The sequence below is a fragment of the Adiantum capillus-veneris genome, chromosome 1, assembly GCF_014529385.1.
Source record: "Adiantum capillus-veneris isolate H3 chromosome 1, ASM1452938v2, whole genome shotgun sequence".
NCBI lineage: Eukaryota > Viridiplantae > Streptophyta > Polypodiopsida > Polypodiales > Pteridaceae > Adiantum > Adiantum capillus-veneris.
In genome coordinates, this window is record NC_140931.1 from 172,445,641 (window position 1) to 172,467,259 (window position 21,619).

The 21,619-nt window shown below is 42.0% G+C and overlaps 1 protein-coding gene across 3 annotated transcripts in view; it reads right to left on the minus strand.

Annotated features, from left to right (window-relative positions):
- Positions 1 to 16,288: 16,288 nt before the first annotated feature.
- The window catches only part of LOC147466020 (uncharacterized), a 57,721-nt gene continuing 52,390 nt past the window's right edge, over positions 16,289 to 21,619 (minus strand). For all 3 annotated transcript variants that reach the window (XM_086523465.1, XM_086523457.1, XM_086523472.1), the window contains 3 exons: positions 17,529 to 17,696; positions 17,125 to 17,430; positions 16,289 to 16,829 (listed from right to left, as the gene is read on the minus strand). In XM_086523465.1, the coding sequence (XP_086379591.1) occupies positions 16,482 to 16,829; positions 17,125 to 17,430; positions 17,529 to 17,696 (822 nt within the window). In that variant the 3' untranslated portion in view covers positions 16,289 to 16,481. The remainder of the gene's footprint in view (positions 16,830 to 17,124; positions 17,431 to 17,528; positions 17,697 to 21,619) is intronic.

Genomic DNA, 21,619 nt, shown 5'->3' on the forward strand with positions numbered 1-21,619 from the left:
GGTTTCTCGGGGGTATTTTCAGATAGGGATTACGCTTGAAGACCAGTTGAAGACCACATTCATATCTCCATGGGGTTGTTTTGCTTACCGTAGGATGTCGTTCGGATTGTGAATGCATATGCCACCTTCCAAGATTGGATGAACAGGGTATTTGGTCCATACTTGGGCCGCTTTATCAAGGTCTTCATGGATGATATAGGTTGCTACAGTTCAAGATTAGAGCACCTATCAAAATTGTAGTTATGCTTTCAAAGGCTTGATGAGGAATGAGGTCAATTGAACCCCAAGAAGTGCAAGCTAGCACAACCTCGAGCACAGCTGTTGGGTCATGTGGTGTCGCAGAATGGTATAGAGGCTGATCCCAAGAAGGTGAGGCATTGGTGTTGATGGAGCCGCCATCAGATGCTCAAGGTTTGGCTTCATTTTTTCATAAGTTAAAGTATCTTTTGTGCTTCTTTTGGATGTTATCACAATATGTGCATCCTCTTCAAAAGGAGCTCAGCAGGTGCATGGTTATGAGTGGGATGAGGAAGCTCGGGAAGCTTTTGACAGGGTAAAGGAAATTTTGTGTCAATTGCCAATGGTGTGTCCTCCCAATCAAGGGGATGACTTTTATGTGTCTATGACAATAGGCACGATTGCTATTGGAGCAGTTCTACTGCAAAAGGTAGGGAGAAGCTACAAGCCGATCTACTTTGAGAGCAGGGTGATTAGCCCAGGAGAGGCTACCTGCACCGAAGCAGAGCAGTGGGTGATGGCTCTGGTCTTCGCTTGCAGGAAGTTTAAGGTGCATTTAATTGTGCGCAAGTTTTTTTGTGTTGATAGCTAACAATCTATTGCCAGAGGTAGTGTTACATTTGAAGCCAGGGAGGAGGATTATGAAGTGGGTGTTGGAGCTGCAAGAATTCGAGTTCAAGTTCAAGGTAGATCACACGAGTCGGTCTGTAGATCACATGAGTCAGTCTCACTTGGCGGACATTCTTGTCAACAAGGCCGTCAATTTGCCAGCCTATCCAAGAGTGGTGCGAGAAGAAGCTAAGGAGGAGCCTGATTTGGAGAATGCTTTTACAATGTGGTTCGACAGAGCATATCGAAGGGTAGTGCAAAAGGTAGGAGGAGGTGTGGTGATACACGACCCACACGGCAAAGCTATAATTTCAAAGGCGTATGATCTGGAGGATGTCCACACCAATAATGAGGTAGAGTATGTCACTCTGCATTTGGGTTTGAAGCAGTGTATAGAGTTCGGCAATTCCAGATTGGTGGTGAAGGGAGATGTGTTGCTAGTCATCAAGCAACTGCTAGGCCAATGGCAGGTAAAGCGGGATTCTTTGAAGCATTGGTTCTTTTCCATCAAGAAGATGCTAAAGTCTTTTGAAGAGGTTCAATTCAAGCATGTGAGGAGAGAGCAGAACCAAGAGGCATATCAGTTAGCAAGTAGCAAAGTACAGGTGCATGTAGCAGGTCTATATGTGGCCCCACCCGCTTATGCAGGTAGGGAGACTCTAAAGGAGATTGAAGGATTTTTGGTTACAGGGCAATGTTCAGAGGGTTTGTCCAAGTTGCAAAGAAGAAGAGTAGTGCAAAAGGCCTGCAAATTTACACTCGTAGGTGAAGATCTCATGAACTATGGGTGTGATAGAGTGCTTAGAAGGATGTTGTACAAAGAAGAGATGCGTATGGTGCTAGAGCAATGCCACGAAGAAAGTGGAAATTAGGGCAAAGACCAGGTTTTATTTCGAGTTCTCAGGCTTTTGGTGGCCTTCCATAGTGAAGGACATGCATTACTGGTGTGAGACGTGCCACGATTGTCAGGCTATAGGTGAAAGACAACTGGTAGCGGAGTCACAAGGTTCCATCATCGCACAAAGTGCTTTCAAGAAGTGGGGTCTGGATACCATAGGTCCTCTCTCAAAGTCTACAAGTGGTAAGAAGTACGTGGTGGTAGCCATTCACTACCTTACAAGATGGAAAAAATAAAAAGTGCCTAGGGGCAGTAGCGACATCGCTAATGCCCCCCCCCAAGTGCAAGAGAGCAAAAGACAGCATATGAAAATGAGGCGGCTCCATCCTTCCAAAGTTTCCAAATTAAGATGCCAGATGGACCAATTAAGGTGTAGATTCTAAAGTTGAAGACCCCCCCCACTATAAAAGTCAAATTTTAATAAAATTAGGGGCTTTTTTTGTGTCGTTTGAAGCCTGCAAAGTGGAGCTCTTTGACAGCCTAATCCCTTTGTACTTTTTTCTTGAAAATGGCCATGGTGATGGCATTGCCAACCTTTGTACATGCCTTTTTAAATGCAATCAAGCCACTGTTGCCCCGTTTGGTAGTCGTTTCCCCTTCCCCCCTTCTCTTTCTCCTTCTCTAGTGTTCCCCTCGATGCCGACAGTGTGGATATGTGCCCCCCCAGACCGCCGGTGTTTTAAATGAGAGAGTGAGATTGAGCGGCTGTGTGCGTGTGTAATGGTGGAGACAGATCATGGCAGTAGGTGTGCATTGTGTGGTCATTTGTGGAGTGTGTGAGCAGTGGAAATTAAGCAGGCGGTGGCTGCTAGGAAGAAGTGTGTTTTTTGAAGGTGTTTTCTAAGAGGATAGGGGTGTTGTGGATACCCTGAGCTATAGAGAGGCCCTTGCGTTTGTGCCCAGTGTGTTCCCCCATTCCCCCTCTCAAACGTATTCAAATTTAGCTGCATAGAAGCCAACATGAGAAGGAGAAGAGCCATCAATGGCACCCTTGACAGCTAAGTCTCCTTTGATTGTCGTATGGAAGCAAGTTCATTCACATGAGAGGAATTCAAAAACTATATTTGTGAGAGGTGTGTGTGTGTGTGTGTGTGTGTGTGTGTGTGTGTGTGTGTGTGTGTGTGTGTGTGTGTGTGTGTGTGTGTGTGTGTGTGTGTGTGTGTGTGTGTGTGTAGTTCATGTAAATAGGGCACACAATTTGAGCCATGGCCTCGTGTGTGTGATTTGGTGGAGGTTTCATGCTTATAAAAAGCATGTGCATCTCCTTCTAAGCACATTTCAAATTTTACATTTTTTGTGAAAAGTGTTCAATGCTCACATAAGTGGTAAGGTCATACTGGTATACTCCGATCTACAACTAGAGCATGTGTCAGAGCCGAGCCCTATAGCACGCGCTTTAATCCCAATCGGCAAGGCTCCCCAAAGCACCTTCCAGATGCATACATTCATGTATTCAGGCCATTTAGTCTTCCGAATGGCCTTGACACTCTTTTGCCAGTGCTCTTTTGACAACTTTTTCTTCTAAAGTCTGGTGAGGGGGTCGAGCCAATCTGCTTTGTATATCAACACGTTATAGGTACTCCGGCCGGGTCTTGGGAGAACACTCTGTCTTTTGGCCAATGCCAGGTTCTCCAATCAATTTTTGATCCATTGATAGGTGGAGGTGAGGATGCAAGCACTTCCAAGAGTCTGCCGATCAAAATCCTTTCGTACATACCCAAGTTATGTTGCCTCACTATGAGCTCCACATCCTTCCAACAAAAGCTTATCTCATCCCAAAGATGAGAAAGTTTAGAGGTTCCTTTGTTGTTAACCAAACATGTAACTTCCCTCCAAAAGGGGTCTAAGGAACCCTTTCCAAGTTTGGAGAGCCCGGGGGACCAATGGAGAGAAGAATCCCTGAAGTATCTGAAATTCTCCCCCATTCCAGGGTTGAAGCTGCTTTCTTCTTTTGTGCTAGCTCCCTTGTGCACCCTCCAAGCTTCAAGAGTGTCCAAAAATGCACCAAAATCTGGTCCTGCACTATGGCATTCTTCCAAGTGCACCCTTTTGAGGCAAGATTTTCTTATTTAGCCCATTCTTCCTTTTGGGCCATCAATAAGACAGCTAGTTAGGCACACAAAGATTCTACATGTATTATGGGGTCAATAATCCCAATTGCGCCTTGATTCTTTAGTCTCACAACCCACTCCCATCTCCCCCATTGGCAAGGGGTTGATATTTTTGTGTTGCTTTTCCAGAGGAACCATTTTGATAGGCCTATAACTTCCCCTGACCATCCTGTGCGGTGGAACGAGTCGCTTTCTCAGAGACAGATCAATCCTCATTTCTCAATATTGCACATTGAGCCGGAAGCAGAAGAAAAAGATTGAACAATCTTGAGGGCTCTTCTTAGTATTTTTTAGTTGGATTATTTTTTTTTAAAGGAAAGAGTCTTCGGCAAAAAACATAGCAAGCAATTGTTTTCCTCCAGTTGCCTATAGTTATACACCATGATTTTTGTAACATCTCACAGTAAAACCAAATCATAAAACATGTGCTGCATCACATTGGTCATGACATAAGCATATGACCCATGTTTTGAAAGCAATATAAAGTAAGAAAAACAAATCTTGCTTTACAAAAATCAAAGACGTATTCAAAGTTAGCTACATAAAAGCCAACGTGAGAAGGAGAAGAGCTATCAATGGCACCCTTGATAGCTTAAGTCTCCTTCCATTGTCGTATGGAAGCAATTTCATTCGTATGAGAGGAATTCCAAAACTATATTTCAGAGAGAGATGTGTGTGTGTGTGTGTGTGTGTGTGTGTGTGTGTGTGTGTGTGTGTGTGTGTGTGTGTGTGTAGCAGTTCTAATAGATACATACGCGCAAACGAACACTACATGTTCACAGACCAATAATTCTAGGCAAATACAATGGATTTGTACAATAATTTATTTGTTGTTTTGTACAAGGTAGTGAAGAAAACAAAGTATAACAAGGGAGAAAGTAATCCCAAGTGTGGAGTAATGTTGCTTCAAGGTAAAAGATAAGCCTCATATCCTCAACCACATAGAACAATATGTTTTTATCAAAGAAGGTAGCCCTCACCTGCACCCATAGCCACAAGAAAACACTTCGTTAGCACGTGACTATATGCAGGTGATGCTAAGCATCCCAATTGTTATCCATGTCACAATGAACAAAAACAACAATTCTCAAGTGTGGAGTAATGTTGCTTCAAGATAAAAGATAAGCCTCATGTCCTCAACCACATAGAACAATATGTTTTTATCAAAGAAGGTAGCCCTCACCTGCACCCATAGCCACAAGAAAACACTTCGTTAGCATGTGACTATATGCAAGTGATGCTAAGCATCCCAGTTGTTATCCATGTCACAATGAACAAAAACAACAATTCTCAACGTGTATTTTGTTTTTTTTTTAACAGCATGAGAGTCCTTGGTTTTTAGCAAATCTTTCCAAGAGAGTGAGATTCCCAAAATAAATGCTACTATATATCAAGACAGTTCCAAAAAAAAAAAACATTATGTTACCTACTCTTAGTTTAAAGAGTTTTAAAGAGATTATCTCAAAAAACTTATGTTTAAATATTTTTAAATCATTCTTTAACCAGATCTGGGAGATTTTTATCCCATAGGAGCAAACTTAAGTTAGCTCAAGACATTCACCCTACACTAGGCATCAGTTTTTAACATCTAAACCACCTCCTGAAGAGATAGAGGAAAGCCTGGTTACGCATGAACGAAGTCGAGACCCAGGGGAACCAATGGAGAGAGAAATCCCTGAAGTATCTAAAATTCTCCCCCATTCCAGCAGGGTTGAAGCTACTTTATTACACTTTCATGCTAGCTCCCCTGTGCAGCCTTTGCGCGAACTTTGAATTTTGTGTTTTTTGACACTTTTCACTCAAAAAGTGAGACAAAGAATGAGAGCCCAAAGAATTATAGTGAGTGAGAAAAAAATGCAATTCCTATGTAGAATGTACATAAATAAGCTTGAAAGTGGCAAAAATTTACAATAATTGGCTAATTGGATGATCCAAATTCTTGGAAACAAGGTAAGTCATATTCTATGGCCAACTAATTTGCTTTTTTTTTTCTAATTTCAAAGTTGATAATCTATACTATTATAAAAAGGGGAGGGATTTGGATCCCCCACACACACACATGTCATCCTGTGAAGAGTCCGACCAGTGCACGTTGAGCCTCAAGCCGGAGACAAAGGGGAGAGAGAGAGAGAGAGAGAGAGAGAGAGAGAGAGAGAGAGAGAGAGAGAGAAGTGATGTCTCATCGTGACCACCACTTTTTTCCCAAACCTTCGTTACCTTTTTTCATCCCAAGGACAGTGTTACTGTGCGCTTTGCACTGCTCAGCTCATCTTCCTAGGCCTTGCTACTCAACGGCTCTTTTAGCATTGGAATTTTCACAGCCTAGCCATCTGCAGTGACCAAGGGCTTTCCATTGTCCAAGCCTCTCTCCCTCCCTCTCTCCCTCTCTCTCTAGACGACGAGCAGAGTCGAGCCAGGCCATGGTGACGTTGAATCTCCATAAAGGCGTGGTTGGCATTTGATGAGGCATGCACGCTCGATATTGTTGTTCGGACTGAGCCTCCACTACTGCTTGCTTGTGTGTTGTGTACCCCAATCGAAATGATCCCACTTTGACAGCATCCTTGAGAGAGAATTGCATAATGAGGCCTTGCCGCCCGTGATGTTGACCGTCGTCGGTGCCTCCTCTAGCAACATTGACCCCGATCCTAACCTGCTCCTGCTTCCACGCATGTTGTGTGTGTGTGTGTGTGTGTGTGTGTGTGTGTGTGTGTGTGTGTGTGTGTGTGTGTGTGTGTGTGTGTGTGTGTGTGTGTGTGTGTGTGTGAGAGAGAGAGAGAGAGAGAGAGAGAGAGTGTTGCTTGCACAGGTGTCTGTGTGCAACCTCCATTTGCTCTCAGTAGCGCTTCCTATGATGTTGATAGCCGTCGAATGCATGCTCTAGCAATACGGTGCCAATACCACCTTCTGTGCATGTTGTGTGTGAGTGCGCACGAGTGCACGCAAGTGTGTAAATGCGCATGAGAGGAAGAGAGTGTTCACTGCAAGTGTGTGGGCGAGTCGTGCAGCAGCTAGGGCCGGGGTGCTGTCCTTGATGGCTGATGGTAATAATTGGTGGCACGAGAGAGAGAGAGAGAGAGAGATCCGCATCGCAGTGGAGTGCGAGGTCCGCATGGTCGATTCGGCCATGGTGCAGCCCTCATAGGAGCTCACATGGAGCAGCCTTCATGGAGCTCTCCGCGTCTTTCTCTCTTCCTCTTCTCCACCACCTGTGCTGTTGGCTTTTTATCCACTTTCCAAAGCAAGGGCATCACGGTATCCAACCCTAGATACCATTTAATCAAACGCTCCTCCCATTTGATCGCTGCGACCACCTGCCTCCAGCGTGACCAACCGACTCCATTTCCACCTGCCCACTTCTCCCTTACACCTCTGCCTATGCGTTGCGATCACGTGCTACTTGCCAAGCAGAGGGCAAAAAATCATCTCGGTGAATAAGACGCTAACACATAGATCTCCATTTTCATAAGCATGAGACTATAAAAAAATGGGGCATTCTCACTATGGTGAAGGTGGATCAAGGGAGCATGCCAAGCGCATGACAGGTACCAGCATCATGGTCATGATCACTATAGTGATAGACTCTACGAAAGAAGGTGGGTGTCAAGATTGAGACATGAGCGGCTTCCTATTCAGCGCAGTGGCCCTCAGTACGTGCCCCTTGGAGCGTAATTTCGTAGCTTCCACCACATGTGGGTCCAAAACAATCATTATCACCCTCACATCATGACACAACTTCTCAACACGGTGAAAGATCCCATTGATAAGCATTACATGAAGAAACCCAACCATACCGTGGCTCAGTCAAAGCCATGGTTCTCTCATTGACACATATGACATGGTGATGCACCTAAACAATGCTTACATTATCCATACGTGCATGTTGTAGTGGATGCTAATGGCATTCCTATGGAAAAGATGTGCCAATCGTAATGTACATCTGTCAAGTAGTGCATTTAATTGATGTGACAATGTGCAGATTGACTCAACACGCCCCTATCATAGTTACGAATGCACCTAAACAATGCGTGCATCTTTGGTTTTGAGCAGCATGTAGGATCAAAGCTTACTCTCTCCTTTATCAACAACAACATTCTACATACATGCGCACGCTAGCTCATCTGCACGTTCAAGGTCTTCTCAGAAATCCACGTGCACATTGAAGGCATGTGGCACTACACAACAAGTCATATGGGCAATAGAATTCACCATGACATTTTTAGATCGGGGTTGTTGAGAGAAAACGTCGTGCTTAGCACCGCCTTGGTTGACTTTTATCTATAAATACAGTGCATTGCATAAAGCACAAAAAGTGCGTGAGGAACCTCCTAACCGGGATGTCATGTCTTGGAATGCACTAATTGCGGGATATGTCCAACTGGGGCAAGGCCAAGAAGCTCTGTGCTATTTTCAACACAGATGTGAAGCGAGGGTGTCTCTCCAGATGTAATCACATTCGATTGCATCTTGAAGGCGAACATGGCATGGAGAAGGGGGAGATCATATGTGGCATTACACAACATGCTCATATGGGCAATAGAATTCACCATGATATTGTTAGAACGGGATTGTTGAGAGAAAACATCGTGCTTGGCACCACCTTGGTCGACATGTATCAATAAATGTGGTGCACTTCATAAAGCACAAAAAGTGCGTGAGGAGCCTCCTGATCGGGATGTCGTCCCTTGGAATGCACTAATTGCGAGATATGTCCAACTGGGCAGGGCCATGAAGCTCTATGCTATTTTCAACACAGATGTGAAGCGAGGGTGTCTCTCCAGATGCAATCACATTTGCTGGCATCATGAAGGAAAACATGGCATGGAGAAGGGGGAGATCTACGACGAGACAACTGTAGCTCGGTCTCTATAATGGGGGGAGGAAATTCGAGCGTCAAGGTCGCAAAGCTCTGAGCTATTTTCAACAGATGCAGAGAGAGCGCATCTCTCTAAACGCAATCACAGACACTTGCACCTTGATGGCATGTGGCATTACACAAGACTAATATGGGTAAAAGAAGTCACGATGATAGTCTCAGGTTGTTGAAAGAAAATGTCGTGCTAGCAATGCCTTGGTTGACATGTATCCCACATGTGGTGTACTTCATAGAGCACAAAAGTGCGAACAAGCCTCCTAACTAGGATGTTGTCTATTGGAATGCACTAATTGCAGGATATGTCCAACTTGGGCAGGGCTAAGAAGCTCTGTGTTATTTTTGGCAGATGCCAAGCAAGGGTGTCTCTCCAGATGCAATTACATTCTCTTGAATCTTAAAGGAAAACATGACAAGGTGAAGGGGGAAGGGGCGGGGGGGGGGGGGGGGGGGGGGTTCTATGACGAGACGTCTGAAGTTCGGGCTCTACAATGTGGGAAGGAAATACAAGGGTTAGGGTCACGAAGCTCCGGGCTATTTTCAGCAGATGGAGAGAGAGGGTATCTCTCTAAACACAATCACGTACACTTGCACCTTGAAGACATGTGGCATTACACATGAATTCACGATGATATTGTTAAACTCGGGTTGTTCAAAGAAAATGTCGTACTTAGCAACGTCTTGGTTGACATATATCAATAAGTGTAGTGCACTTCATAAATCACAAAAAGTGCGCAAGGATCCTCCTAACCAGGAAGTCGTCTCTTGGAATGCATTAATTACAGGATATGTCCAACTAGGCAGGCTAAGAAGCTCTCTGCTATTTTCCACAAATGTTAGGCGAGGGTGTCTCTCCATATGGAATCACGCTCGCTTGCATCTTGAAGGTAAACATGGCATGGAGAAGCTAGGGGTGTCACAAGCAACTTGATTCTGTCGTGTTCCCTGCAAGCCGGTGACACAGATGGATAGCAAGCGCACAAAGAGAGAGAGAGAGAGAGAGAGAGAGAGAGAGAGAGAGAGAGAGAGAGAGATCGTCGGGCGGTCGGGATTACACTAAACCTATGTGGAGAGGTGGAGAGAGAGAGAGAGAGAGAGAGAGAGAGAGAGAGAGAGAGAGACCGTCGAAGGCGGTCGGGATTACACTAAACCTATGTGGACAGGTGGAGAGAGAGAGAGAGAGAGAGAGAGTACTTTTCTTGGTCTGCCTTTATGAAATTTGTCAAGAGCAAGGGGTTTGAAGGTAAGAGGGTGGCGCCATTTTACTAGTTAGAATAAAGGACCATAAAGTCAAAAAACAAAGCCTATACTACAAACTTAAAATCTTTAAGGAGTGTAAAGGTGGAGAACTTTGGAGTACTTTTAAATTTGGGTCAATGCGAGCGAATAGTTGATCAAATAGGTCAAAGTGCTTTCACCCATTGGAAAGGTAAGTATGCCATTGGGATTGATGAGATCATATGCCACGGTTGGGTAAAAGCTACTCCGGGAGCATATAGGCCAAGGTGGTGCATTTTCCCCTCATTTGCAGCGAGAGCTTTTTGAGGGGGCAAGAGAGAGCTTTTTTTGCCACATTGAGAGCTCGTTCATATACACACCACATGCCTACACCCTTTTACAATATTTATCTATGAGTCTATACAGATTGCCAATGCCTCATTTTCATGCATACATTAAAAAAACAATGATTTTCTCATCAAGCTCACAAAGCAAGTGCACATGATTAGAATGAAAATCTCAATAGCACCTTTACCTTTAAGAGGTGCTAATCAAAATCTCCACACGTGTATCTTCACGGATTGCATGCAAAACATGCAAAACGTCAGATTGCAAATAGGGTCTACACCACATATTCTCATAGTGTTTTTGAGCATACTAATGAATTTTCCAAGCATTTGGATCATTGGAGCACAAATTTTCATCACTTCTAGCCTCAAAGGGGATTACATCTCTTCAAGGGGATATGTATGACCTCAATAGTAATGACCCTTGCCCTCATCATAATTTCAATCTTACCTAATGATACAAGATCTGAATCAGAGGGATTTCCATCAGTTCTTAAGTGGAACTTAGCCTTGATGCTAGATGCTCTTTTATGAGTTTTTACACTCTTATGGATCATCAACATTAACCAAGGTATTTCTAGGTGCAACTCAAGACAAATACAACAGAGCTCAAGATCAATCAAATTTTCTCATGTATGGGAACTGCTTTCTGAAATCATGACTATGTCCCTTGGTCAAGAAAGGATTGAAAACAAGGTTTAAAGAAAACTCAAAAGATTGAAGCAATCAAGAAGAAAATTTCACTCACAGGGAGAACTCTTAAAACGGGGTCAAAATAGAAAACAACTAGGAAAGAGGGGGTGAGTGGGTCCAAAATACATGTGGTTGATTTGCTCGTTCATATGTGGTTTTGCATCTCTATGTGATTACACACATTGAGCCATCAAAATAGCAGTATGTACGCAAAAAAGTATTTCCAAAATTCCTCTCACTGTCACCTATAGAAAATGAGCTAACTTACTACAAATATGTGTATTATCTCAAATAATTGGTGGTAATCAAGTAAAACATGTGCCTCAGCCCCACTCATCATCATGGTGGTCCAACAAAGAAAACCTCTATTGTATAGGGTAATGCTATGAAGTGTAAATAGGAAATGTGGCAAAAACTACCTCCCCAAGTGGCAATCTCTACTTGGTTGTAATTGATAACAAACCTACGACTATCTTAGTACATGTTTCATTGATATACCTTCCAAAGTTGAATCACTATGGATATTACATATAAGCATTACAAGGGATAGACTTAAATCATTAAAGACTAATAGTGAAGGCAAGTAGAGCTTTGTTTATTGCCATGTTGCTGGTCCTCAACAACATATAAAATGCACACTTACTACTCATCAGCTCAAAAGAAACATAATATAATTACATCATACTCATCAATTTTTGTTTAGTAGACTTAAAGTAGTTTGGACTATTACATTCTCTTGGACCTTCCTTCAAATAGTACCTCTGTACTAGTATCCATTCGCATATTCCCTTGAGCTCCAATGACAAATAGTGTATTGATATATGATGGGCTCAAGTTACTTACTACAAATTAATCATAATCGCTAACCTCTCTATCTTGCATTGCACCACTATTTTTGGTAAGTGTTTATGGACGCACATATCATATTAGGTCAATGTCTAAACCATTGTATAGGTCTTTTGGAGACTCGGATGACCTTACTACACTAGGATGTGTGCCCAAAGTGACCCCCACTAATACTTGAACTCCATACAGTATCTATCCTTCATTTACAAAACCGATAATATGCTTTTGCAATGGGTTTATCACTATTAGAATGGGTTCATACCATTTTGTGGGACAACTTCTTTGTGTCTATTCCAAGCTCATGTAGGCTACAAACTCAAATCTAGCACTAGGCATTTTTTCTTTAAAAATCAATGGTTCTACCGCCCCAAACCGTGAATTTACATTTGAGCTAAAAAAAAGTGAGCCAATAAGCTCATTATAAATGCTACAATATCCCCTTGAGCTCTCCCCACCCTCCAATCCTAACTATACCCCAAAAGGTTGGAAAACTATAACAAATCAGATGCAACAAATAAAGGGCCTATCTGGAGTGTGATAACACTTAGTAACACCATGTAAAAAACCCACACACGATGGCAATGCTCAATTCATTGACCTTAGGTTCTACATGTTTTGAACTTTATGACAACTAATTTGGCACATTAAAAGTTAAATCATCTACTAATATAATATTATTTCATACTCCCATTAATAAAATCATAAAAAAGTATAACCTTCCCAATTGTCCACAATTGCCAATATAAGCTCAAATTTGAGCGATAGTGCTGGTAAATAAGAAGACTACTCTTCTCAAAGGAAATACAATGCCTTTCGAATGAGTAGGGCATCCCTTATGCATCAAAAACCAGCACAAGTAGCTTCTTGCTAGCCTTGATCTAAGTCACTCACAATCTAAATCCATTAGTGCTTGTGCAAATACATCCTAGATTTTTTGTTTATCTACACACTCCAAATTCCTAGAGTTCGCCACACCCTATGCAAGTGGTTACACTCTAATTTCAAGCTATAAAAGTAGTTTCGAGTTCACTTATACTAATGCACATCAATAGGTATGGACAAAGATGTACCAAGTTATCAAAGAGTCGATGTTTTTGTAGAAGGCATGGTGTGCCAAACCACCAATGCTACAACTTATTCCATAGTATTTTTAAGTCCATCCGAATAAATTATCAGCAAATATTTATGACTACATGCATAATCGCACTTCCCCCTACAGGAAGATAACTACAAACTATCATGAGCATCATAACTACGTAAGATTGTTCAAAAGACAAACCATCTTCAAAAACTTGGAGATGCTCAACATGGAAAAAAAAATGTGCCATATTTTATCCTCTAAAAGATGGCAATTGGCCATTCAAAAAGCAACATTGATCCATTTATTATGATTGGCAAAGTGTGATTCTTGCTTTTGTGGAGGTACTTTCCGTAGTGGCATCTTTGAGTCTTGGGTGGTTTTTTTATAATTCATGAGAAAGATGCACACATCATTAGTGGTCGCCACTCTTAAAACAATATGCTTTATGATATATTGTCTTTTCACTAATTGTAATGTGGTCTATCTCATGGGCTTTTGCATCTTTTGGTCGTGCTTAAATTGTTGGACTATTGTTTGTAGTGCAACCAATCGGGATGTCATGTAGCTGGTAAAGAGGCTCATGGACCACCTGTAGTGATGGTAGAGCTTGATAGGACACTAAGAGCAAACCATAAAGAGTGGATTTTGTGTGTGTTTCCCCAGGTTCAGGGGTGAGAGTGCCCAAGGTCCTAGTGCCCATGGATGATCGGGCTAGTGTAGGCATGTAGGCTCATATTATCCTCACATTATGCATAGTGTTGTGCAGATGCACTCTTTAGCCGTGTATAATTGGGTGGTTAACCTGATCTTCTTATCTCCTTCTCCCTCAACCATGGCATACACCATGGAAAGATTTTTAATGAGCAAAATTTTTATAGTTGGGTGGTGAGTCCAAGCTTTGTATGGAGGATGTATGTGCCTCGAGTGTCAAATTCAAGAGATCTCATTAGGTGAAACCTCTAGTATATATCATTGAGATGGAGTCATTGTAATACAAACCTACATTTCCTTTGGATCTTGTATACACAATTACACGACACAAACACTAAAAACCAGTTATATCCAATTAAAAAAATGATTCTTTTCTATTCAAGTTGGGCCTAGATTTTTTTTTACTTTCAAGAATGACAAAGCGATCAGGACTTTGTGTACTTGAATAGCCCCTCCCACACACACACACACACACACACACACACACACACACACACACACACACAAGATATGTTCAAACGCATACAAATCCCCTCCACTCCTACTCTTCAAATATGATTGCACACCTATACAACACATTTTGGCACCAAGGCAAGTGAGACCTGATCCACAAATTGTTCATAGATGTTCTCGTGTTCAAACTCTAACTAAAAATACACCTCTTTTATGCAAGAGGGGAAGACCAATACCATCCCATGTCATTTACATAATGCAATATCACTTTGTCGCTCAATTTCTTGGAATGGATACTAAGATATTCAATGCATGTCAACCAAATTTAGTTTCTAGCCTATTGAATGGCGGAGTCCAACAGATTTTTTAATAGTCATTGATGTCATGGCACTAACTACCTCCTTAACAAAACACAATGTATGCTCTTTGTTGTGGAGACTATTGGATTTATCCAAATTAAAACAATAGATCACTCTAATGTCAAACCTACCCATCTACACATAGTAATCTAATTTGCATCTCACTATTTTCCTATTTCTCCATTCTCCATACGAGCAAGAATACATTTTATAATTTCAACATTACTGTGACTTCCTTAGCTTACTATTACCATGATATCTCATGTTCTAGTTCTATCCGATTAATGAAAGCTAACCCCCCTCATAGCAATCTTTGCTTAATAGTCAATGATGTCGTAGCACTAGTTACTTGCTTGACACCAAAGTATGGTCTTTGTATAGATTGTGGAGACTATTGGATTTATTCAGATTAAAACAATAGTTCACTCCAATGTCTAACCTACCCATCTACACTTACCAACCTAATTTGTATCTCACAATTCTCCAATTTTCCCATTCTCTCCCGAGCAAGAATACATTCTATAATTTCCAAATTACCGTAGCTTTCTTAGCTTACTATTACCATGATGTCTCATGTTCTAGTTCTATCGGATTAATAAAACCTAACTCCATCATATAAGTTTCCTTTCTTTCTAATTTTATTTCACTTCTCTACTGCATATAGCTAGAGTATCTGAAGTAGTACCTAATATTAAACTTCCTTGATCATTGCTTATATTTCAAAATAACTTTTCAAGTATTCCATTTTCAAAAAGTTGTCGGCTAAATTCATTTATACCTTCATTGTTTATTAAACTTCAACGAGACTTTTCAAGTATGATGTTCGAAAAGTTATCACCATCTTAACCTTCCTTGTTATTTCCCCCTAAAGTAGCTTGTATCAGGTAATAAGGACACTATAGCTCAGCTTTCCAAATTCCACAATGGATGCCAAGCAATAATATATCCGTCTTTTGAAAATAACTACTTAGAGTGAATATCTATATTACCAAAAATCCTAACCATTAAAAACACCCGTACTAGGTGGAAACCTTACGCAATGACAAAGCCACAAGACCAACACAAATAGTTTGAAGAGCCAACTCCTTGGACTACCATCCCATCACCTACATACAAATCTTTCTAGCGTATAACAATGGATGAACAAATATGTGACGACAGAATAGAAAGGATGGCAATGATGTGTCAATCAATAATACCTATAACAAAGAAGTCAAACCATTTTGGTTGGACAACTCACATGGCAAGCATTCTTGTACTCAGCCTGAGTATCTACGGCATTGTCACGATGCTAGAAGCACATACTTATTGTATTACATGCACAAAGAACAAATGATCTTACATGACAAAAAAGTTTTTTGTCATCACAGTGTAGTATTCAACTTCTCTGTAATGAGTCATGACCAATCTAATGCAATCGCAACAACCACTTGCCTATTGCACTTCAACAATTGCAACCCAAGAAAGTCAGGTGTACCCACGCCTGCCCGTCCCTTTGTCACCATATGCTCCCTTAATTACCTTCCATGAGCAGACATCCTATCTACTACTCAAATTCACATGCATAGAATAGAAATAAAATTGGGCAAGGCACGCTAGGAATGGACTTGAAAAACTTTTACATACCATACATGTAAAGAATTTGTGTGCGTGAGAACTTTTCGTAACCAATTTTGTAGATAATCCGAATCTAGGTATTCTAAGTTGGTTCCATTTTACAACTTTTCTATGCTTTGAAGTTGTGCTTCATGCACCCACCCCCTACTAAATTGAAAGTGGGCATTGAGCATCCTCCCAATTCCCTGAAATCACTATTATGTACGTATTTCTACGGGAAATATTTGAAACAGTAGGCAATGACACGGTGCCTTTATTACAGTTGAAACAGAGGTAATATTTATAAAGGAAGGCATCAGATACAAACTGTCAGCAGCACACAAGGGTGTGGTGTGTGCACTAACATCCTCGAACAAGGCATTATAATCCCTGTGCATAAAGCAAGCTCATTTATACAGTTGTAGAGGCGAGGCATATTCTTACTCAATCTACATGAGAAACAAGCCTTGGCACAAGAGAAGCTCGCCCTTCTCAACCCTGCACCTAAACTTGATTTTCTCAAAGAGTAACAAGTCTACATCCAAAAAAGTAGTGCTCTCTTTACGGATAGTGTTATCATCCAATGTGAAACGTATGGTGCTAGACATCTGCTTTGAGTCAAATAGATCCGATTTTGCCTCAAGCGCCCCACTTTCACTCCAAACTGGCCCAGCCAATGTCGTCAGGGACGGCTTCCCGAGCTCAGCAGATGTATTATTTGGTTTTGGATGACTGCTGCTGCCAAGTCTGTGCAAGGGACTGTTTTTGCTGCTTATGCCTTTTGCGTTTCTCTCAACCTACAAGCACACACAAATAAAAGGTGCAAACAATTATCCCTTCAACAATGTATGGACAAAACAGGCTTCATTTGCAACCTGGCATCAATTGCATATAAGATTATCCAAAGCAGGATGGAGTGTACAAAAACCATGAAGCACGAGCAATCGTCATTGGCAGGCCATGAAGCATGACAAAACATCCATGATGGCAAAGCCTAATCAAACATCTGAACCTCCTCCTTCCTTTCCTTTCAAAACAAAAAACCCTTCTTGATTACTTTCTCTATTGAAAGGAGAGGTTGCGAGATATTACCTGCTTCAAATTTTTGTCGCCAGCAGCACCAGCCTCTGCCTCCCATTGTAGCCAAGGTAGAACGACTCCATCGCTCCCAACTGAAGAAGCATTTGGCTGCGATTCTCCTTTGCCATTTGTACCCATTGAAAGTGCTTTCGCATAGCCTTCCTTCATGCTTCTGCGCCTATTACTGTTCTCCTTCCCTTGTATATAGTCATTAGAATCTCCTTGACAATCATAGGAGAAGATAGAAACACATTCCTCGAAGTATCTGTAAGCTTCATCATGTAAGTTCTTTGTATCGAGTTGTCTCTCGGTACTATTCTGCACATGGAAGAAAAATGTAAACATTTAGGAGTAAGAAACAATAATTGAAATCAGACAGGCTGTGAAGAGACTAGAAGCCTCCACGTTCTTTTTACCTTTCTCCTCAGAGGCCTTCTCCTACTGGATGAACTATGAGCCATAGAAGTCGGCACTATAGCAGGTGGTGGTGTTGGCAGAAGCTCTTTCACTATTTTTGAGAGCTCCAAGCAGCGGCGTTCCTCCACAGCTATTTGGGACCAAAGCTCTCGAACCCTTTTCTCAGACTGCAAAACAATTATGAAACTTCTTATTATACTAGTTGCAGAATTGGAACTGTAATGCACTTCTTAATAAAATCATAAGTGGCTTTGGATTACCACAAATACAGGAATATTATGGATGAATAATAGGACAGATAATTGAAAGAGTATCAACCCTCCCTCTTCCCGCAAAACATACCCAAATCTAGCAGATGCAAGAAACCAAATGTTCACCTAGACATAAGAGGTATGACAAGAGTTATTGGCTGACCATGATGGGGACGATAATTCGACAGTTCTGTGAGAAATCAAAGGACTTCCACCAATTTGAGAATTTTGACAAGAAGCAAAGGACTTAAAATCAAAGCCCTTCCACCAATTTGAGAATTTTGACAAGAAGCAAGTTTAAAAAGACTTTATTTATAAGAGAATTTACAAGTTCGAGCTTCTAGGGCATTTTTGGGGGCTGAAAACACACTCTTGCAGCATTTTCTGCACTTTGAATTTCCATAGTCATATCTACCTTAAATGAGCCTTTTCCCATCATCCAACACCAATTATCTACATACAAGGAGCTGTTTTTTATCAAAACAATCCATTACACAGGTGAATTCTCTGTTTTTCAGCACTTTTCTTGCAATTTCAACCATTACTCTTCGATGGAGATCATGTCTCCTCAACCTATGTCGGCAATAAAAGAGTTTCATCCCGAAGAATTGCATCGAAACTGAAGATTTCAGCCATTCAGCAAATTTCATCACGAAGGCTTTGTTCAATCTACTCTAGTGTAGGCATTCTCTTGTCCTTCGTGCTTGAGAAGACTTGTTTGGAAGACAATTGCAAGCGAATGAAGGAGAATGTGGGCAATTGAGAGAGTAGATAGAAGAAACAAGCGGCTTGAAGAATCGACATAGACGTTCGCTTGTTTCCCGATGCTAAATTTTTCACTTGCATCAGTATGGGAGCCTGGCATTGTATTGTCCATGATACTATGTACAATCCTCCCATAAATAAAGAGAAGTTTTAAGGGAGAGGGACCAATTGTTTCCGGCTCATTGTGTGCCTTGTTTCATTTCAGCTTTGTCTTTGGAGTATACAAGTGTTTGTAGGTTGTCCTCTTAGTGTTCAACCAAGTAACATTGGTATCACAGCATAGAATTCTTTGACTTTTTCACAAAGTGATGACGTGGCTACCGAGAGCAGAAACCCTAAAACCTGCAAACCCTAATTTATGCCCAAAACTCTAATCTGCAGAAACCCTAACTTCTGGAAACCCTAACCGTACTGCTGGCTGAAACCCTAAATTTGGAGGCAGAAATGCCACGTGGCAGCAGTATGGATTTCCGGGAATTGCGGACGCTGATTTGCAGCTTTTGAGCGACGCAATGTTGCTGCTTTTTCTCTACGCATGGGCAAGGGGGGAGAGAGAGAGAGAGAGAGAGAGAGAGAGAGAGAGAGAGAGAGAGAGAGAGAGAGAGAATTGATTGCTTTATTTTTTGTAAAAACTCACGTGAGTTTGTGAGAGAAACAAAAAGAGAGTTTGCTTTTGGAACTGAAGCTTTTGGGGCTCTGCTTTTGGCATCCCTCGTAAATTTTTAAATAAGTGGTTTAGGGCTCACTCTGCAGAGCATCTGGACGCAAAATCTGAGCAGATTCAATGGTGAGTTGGTACAAATTCTTTCTAAAGTGACAGAGCACCAAGGAAAGAATTGGGATTTGGAATTGCCTAGTGCATTATGGGCTTACCGTACTTCGGTGAAGACAGGTACAGGGTTTACTCCATTTCATTTGGTGTATGGAAAGGAAGCACTATTGCCTGTGGAGGTAGAGTTGCCTGCGGTCAAGATGTTAGAGAAGTTGCTTGGGCCACCTAGTGATGCATTCAAAGAGAGGCTCTTGCAGTTACAAGAGGTCCAGTTGGATAGGATGAGCGCATTGGAGGATTGAAACCCGAACTGCTCTCTTGTACTTTGATGATTGATTAATACATAAAAATACCGAAAGGGGCGCCAGTCTTTGGGGCCAATATCTCTAGGCACGGAACTCCGTCGGGCCAGTGCAAATCTATTGTGATCTGTGAATTGTTTTGAAGTGGTTATTTGGTGCTGTTGTGATTGATTCTTGACTTGGAGTGTCCAAGTCTGTTACAATGGTATTAGAGCTCGGCCGATTTCTCTCTACACGAAATCCGATCCCCAATTTTTTCTTTCCGCGGCACCTATGGCTTCACGCAAGGATCAGTCGACTCCCTCTGCATGCGGAGATGCGGGCAAGGATCACAACGAAGATTTCGATAGACAGTATGGCCCGCCTCGGCCTACTCAGGCAGAAAAGAGAGATGAAGCGTCGTCAATTGATCGGCGATGCAACAAAGATGATGCTCAGTTTTGCGAAGGATCCGAAATTGGCAAAATATATGAGCAAGACTTCTTTTCAAGAAGTGCATGCGCAGTGGCAGACAACCACCACACCATCCCCGAAACCCGCTCTCAAGAAACCTTCTGATCATAAACAATATTCAGAGAAGGAATTAGAAGAGGTGGTTGTTGCACGAACTGCTCAGCTTTTTGACGCGCAAAAGAAAGCCACAAAGCACGGCAAAAAGCAGAAGAAAGGCACTGATTTTCCGGGGTATTTGGGTCGTCAATCAACATTTGACAAAGCAAAGAAACAGAAGAAGCGTGTTCGATTTGAAGAAGTTCTTCTTCTTCTTCTTCTAACAGTCCTAGCTCTTTAGATTCGAGCGAAGAGGACAGAAAAGGTAAAAAGCGAAGCAAGAAGCAACGCTTCGAAAAAGGGCAAGAAAAAGGCAAAGAAGCCTAAATCTCGCCCAGTGACTGACACTTCTACTGAGGACTCGTCTACAGATGGTTCAGACTCCGACGACGGAAAATTTTATGCGAACAAGAAAAATTTTTATAAAGCCAACCAGTATGACTTTCTGGAAGATAAAAGCAAGAAAGTCCGAGAGTTTAAGGAAGGTGGACAATCGATCAAATTTGACACTTTTTCAGGATACCAAGATGCTTCGAAGGCTTTGTCTTTTATACAGCACTTTGACATTGCTTTCGCGGGAGGACGCTACTCTGAGCACTCCAAGATTCGGAGAGCTGCCTCTTACTTTAAGGGGAATGCTCGGACTTGGTGGTCCACGCTTCTTTTAAACAAGACTACGCCAGTTAAATGGCTGAAATTTAAGAAGCTTTTTATTTCTTCTTGGTTGACGCAAGAGTATGAACACGATATACGAGCTGCTTGGAACCATCTTCGGATGACCAAGAGAAATACAATAAATGTTTACTGTGAGAGATTCTGGAGCTCTTTTCTACCCGCCTCTTCATTCAAGAAGATCTCGTTCAGAGATCAGATTGAGCGGTTCACCTTGGGTCTACCTACAGAGATCCGAGATCACTGCTTGGAACAGAAGTCAACTTCTATTCAGGAGTTGATAAGTCATGCGAAGCGGAGCTTTGCCATTCACTCTGGCAGTCTGACTTGCTCCACAGATGAGGCCATGACACAACGAGCCAAATAGACTTCTGGGAATGAAAGTAGAAAGAAAAAGAGCAACCCAGAAAAGAAGGATGCACGACCCAAGCTGACTCCTCACGAGAGAGCTCGCTTCATCAAGGAGGGGAAGTGCTTTGGATGCAGGGAACATGGACATATCTCCGTGAAGTGCCCTAACAAGGCACCGAATGAACAAGATGAAGAAAGGCCAAAAAGTTCAAAAGCAACTAAGAGACGTGGCAAAAAAGGCAGATAAAAAGCAGAACTGGTACCACATGGCGTGGGACCTGTATCGAATCTAATGAATGAAAGTACAAACTTTGCCGCTTTTAGGGCAAAGTGAAGGATCAGGAAGCTCTTTTGCAAGAGCCAAGGCCAACTTCTTTTTACTTGAAATTGGCGGCTCGATTTGGAATTACGCCCGACAGACTGACGCC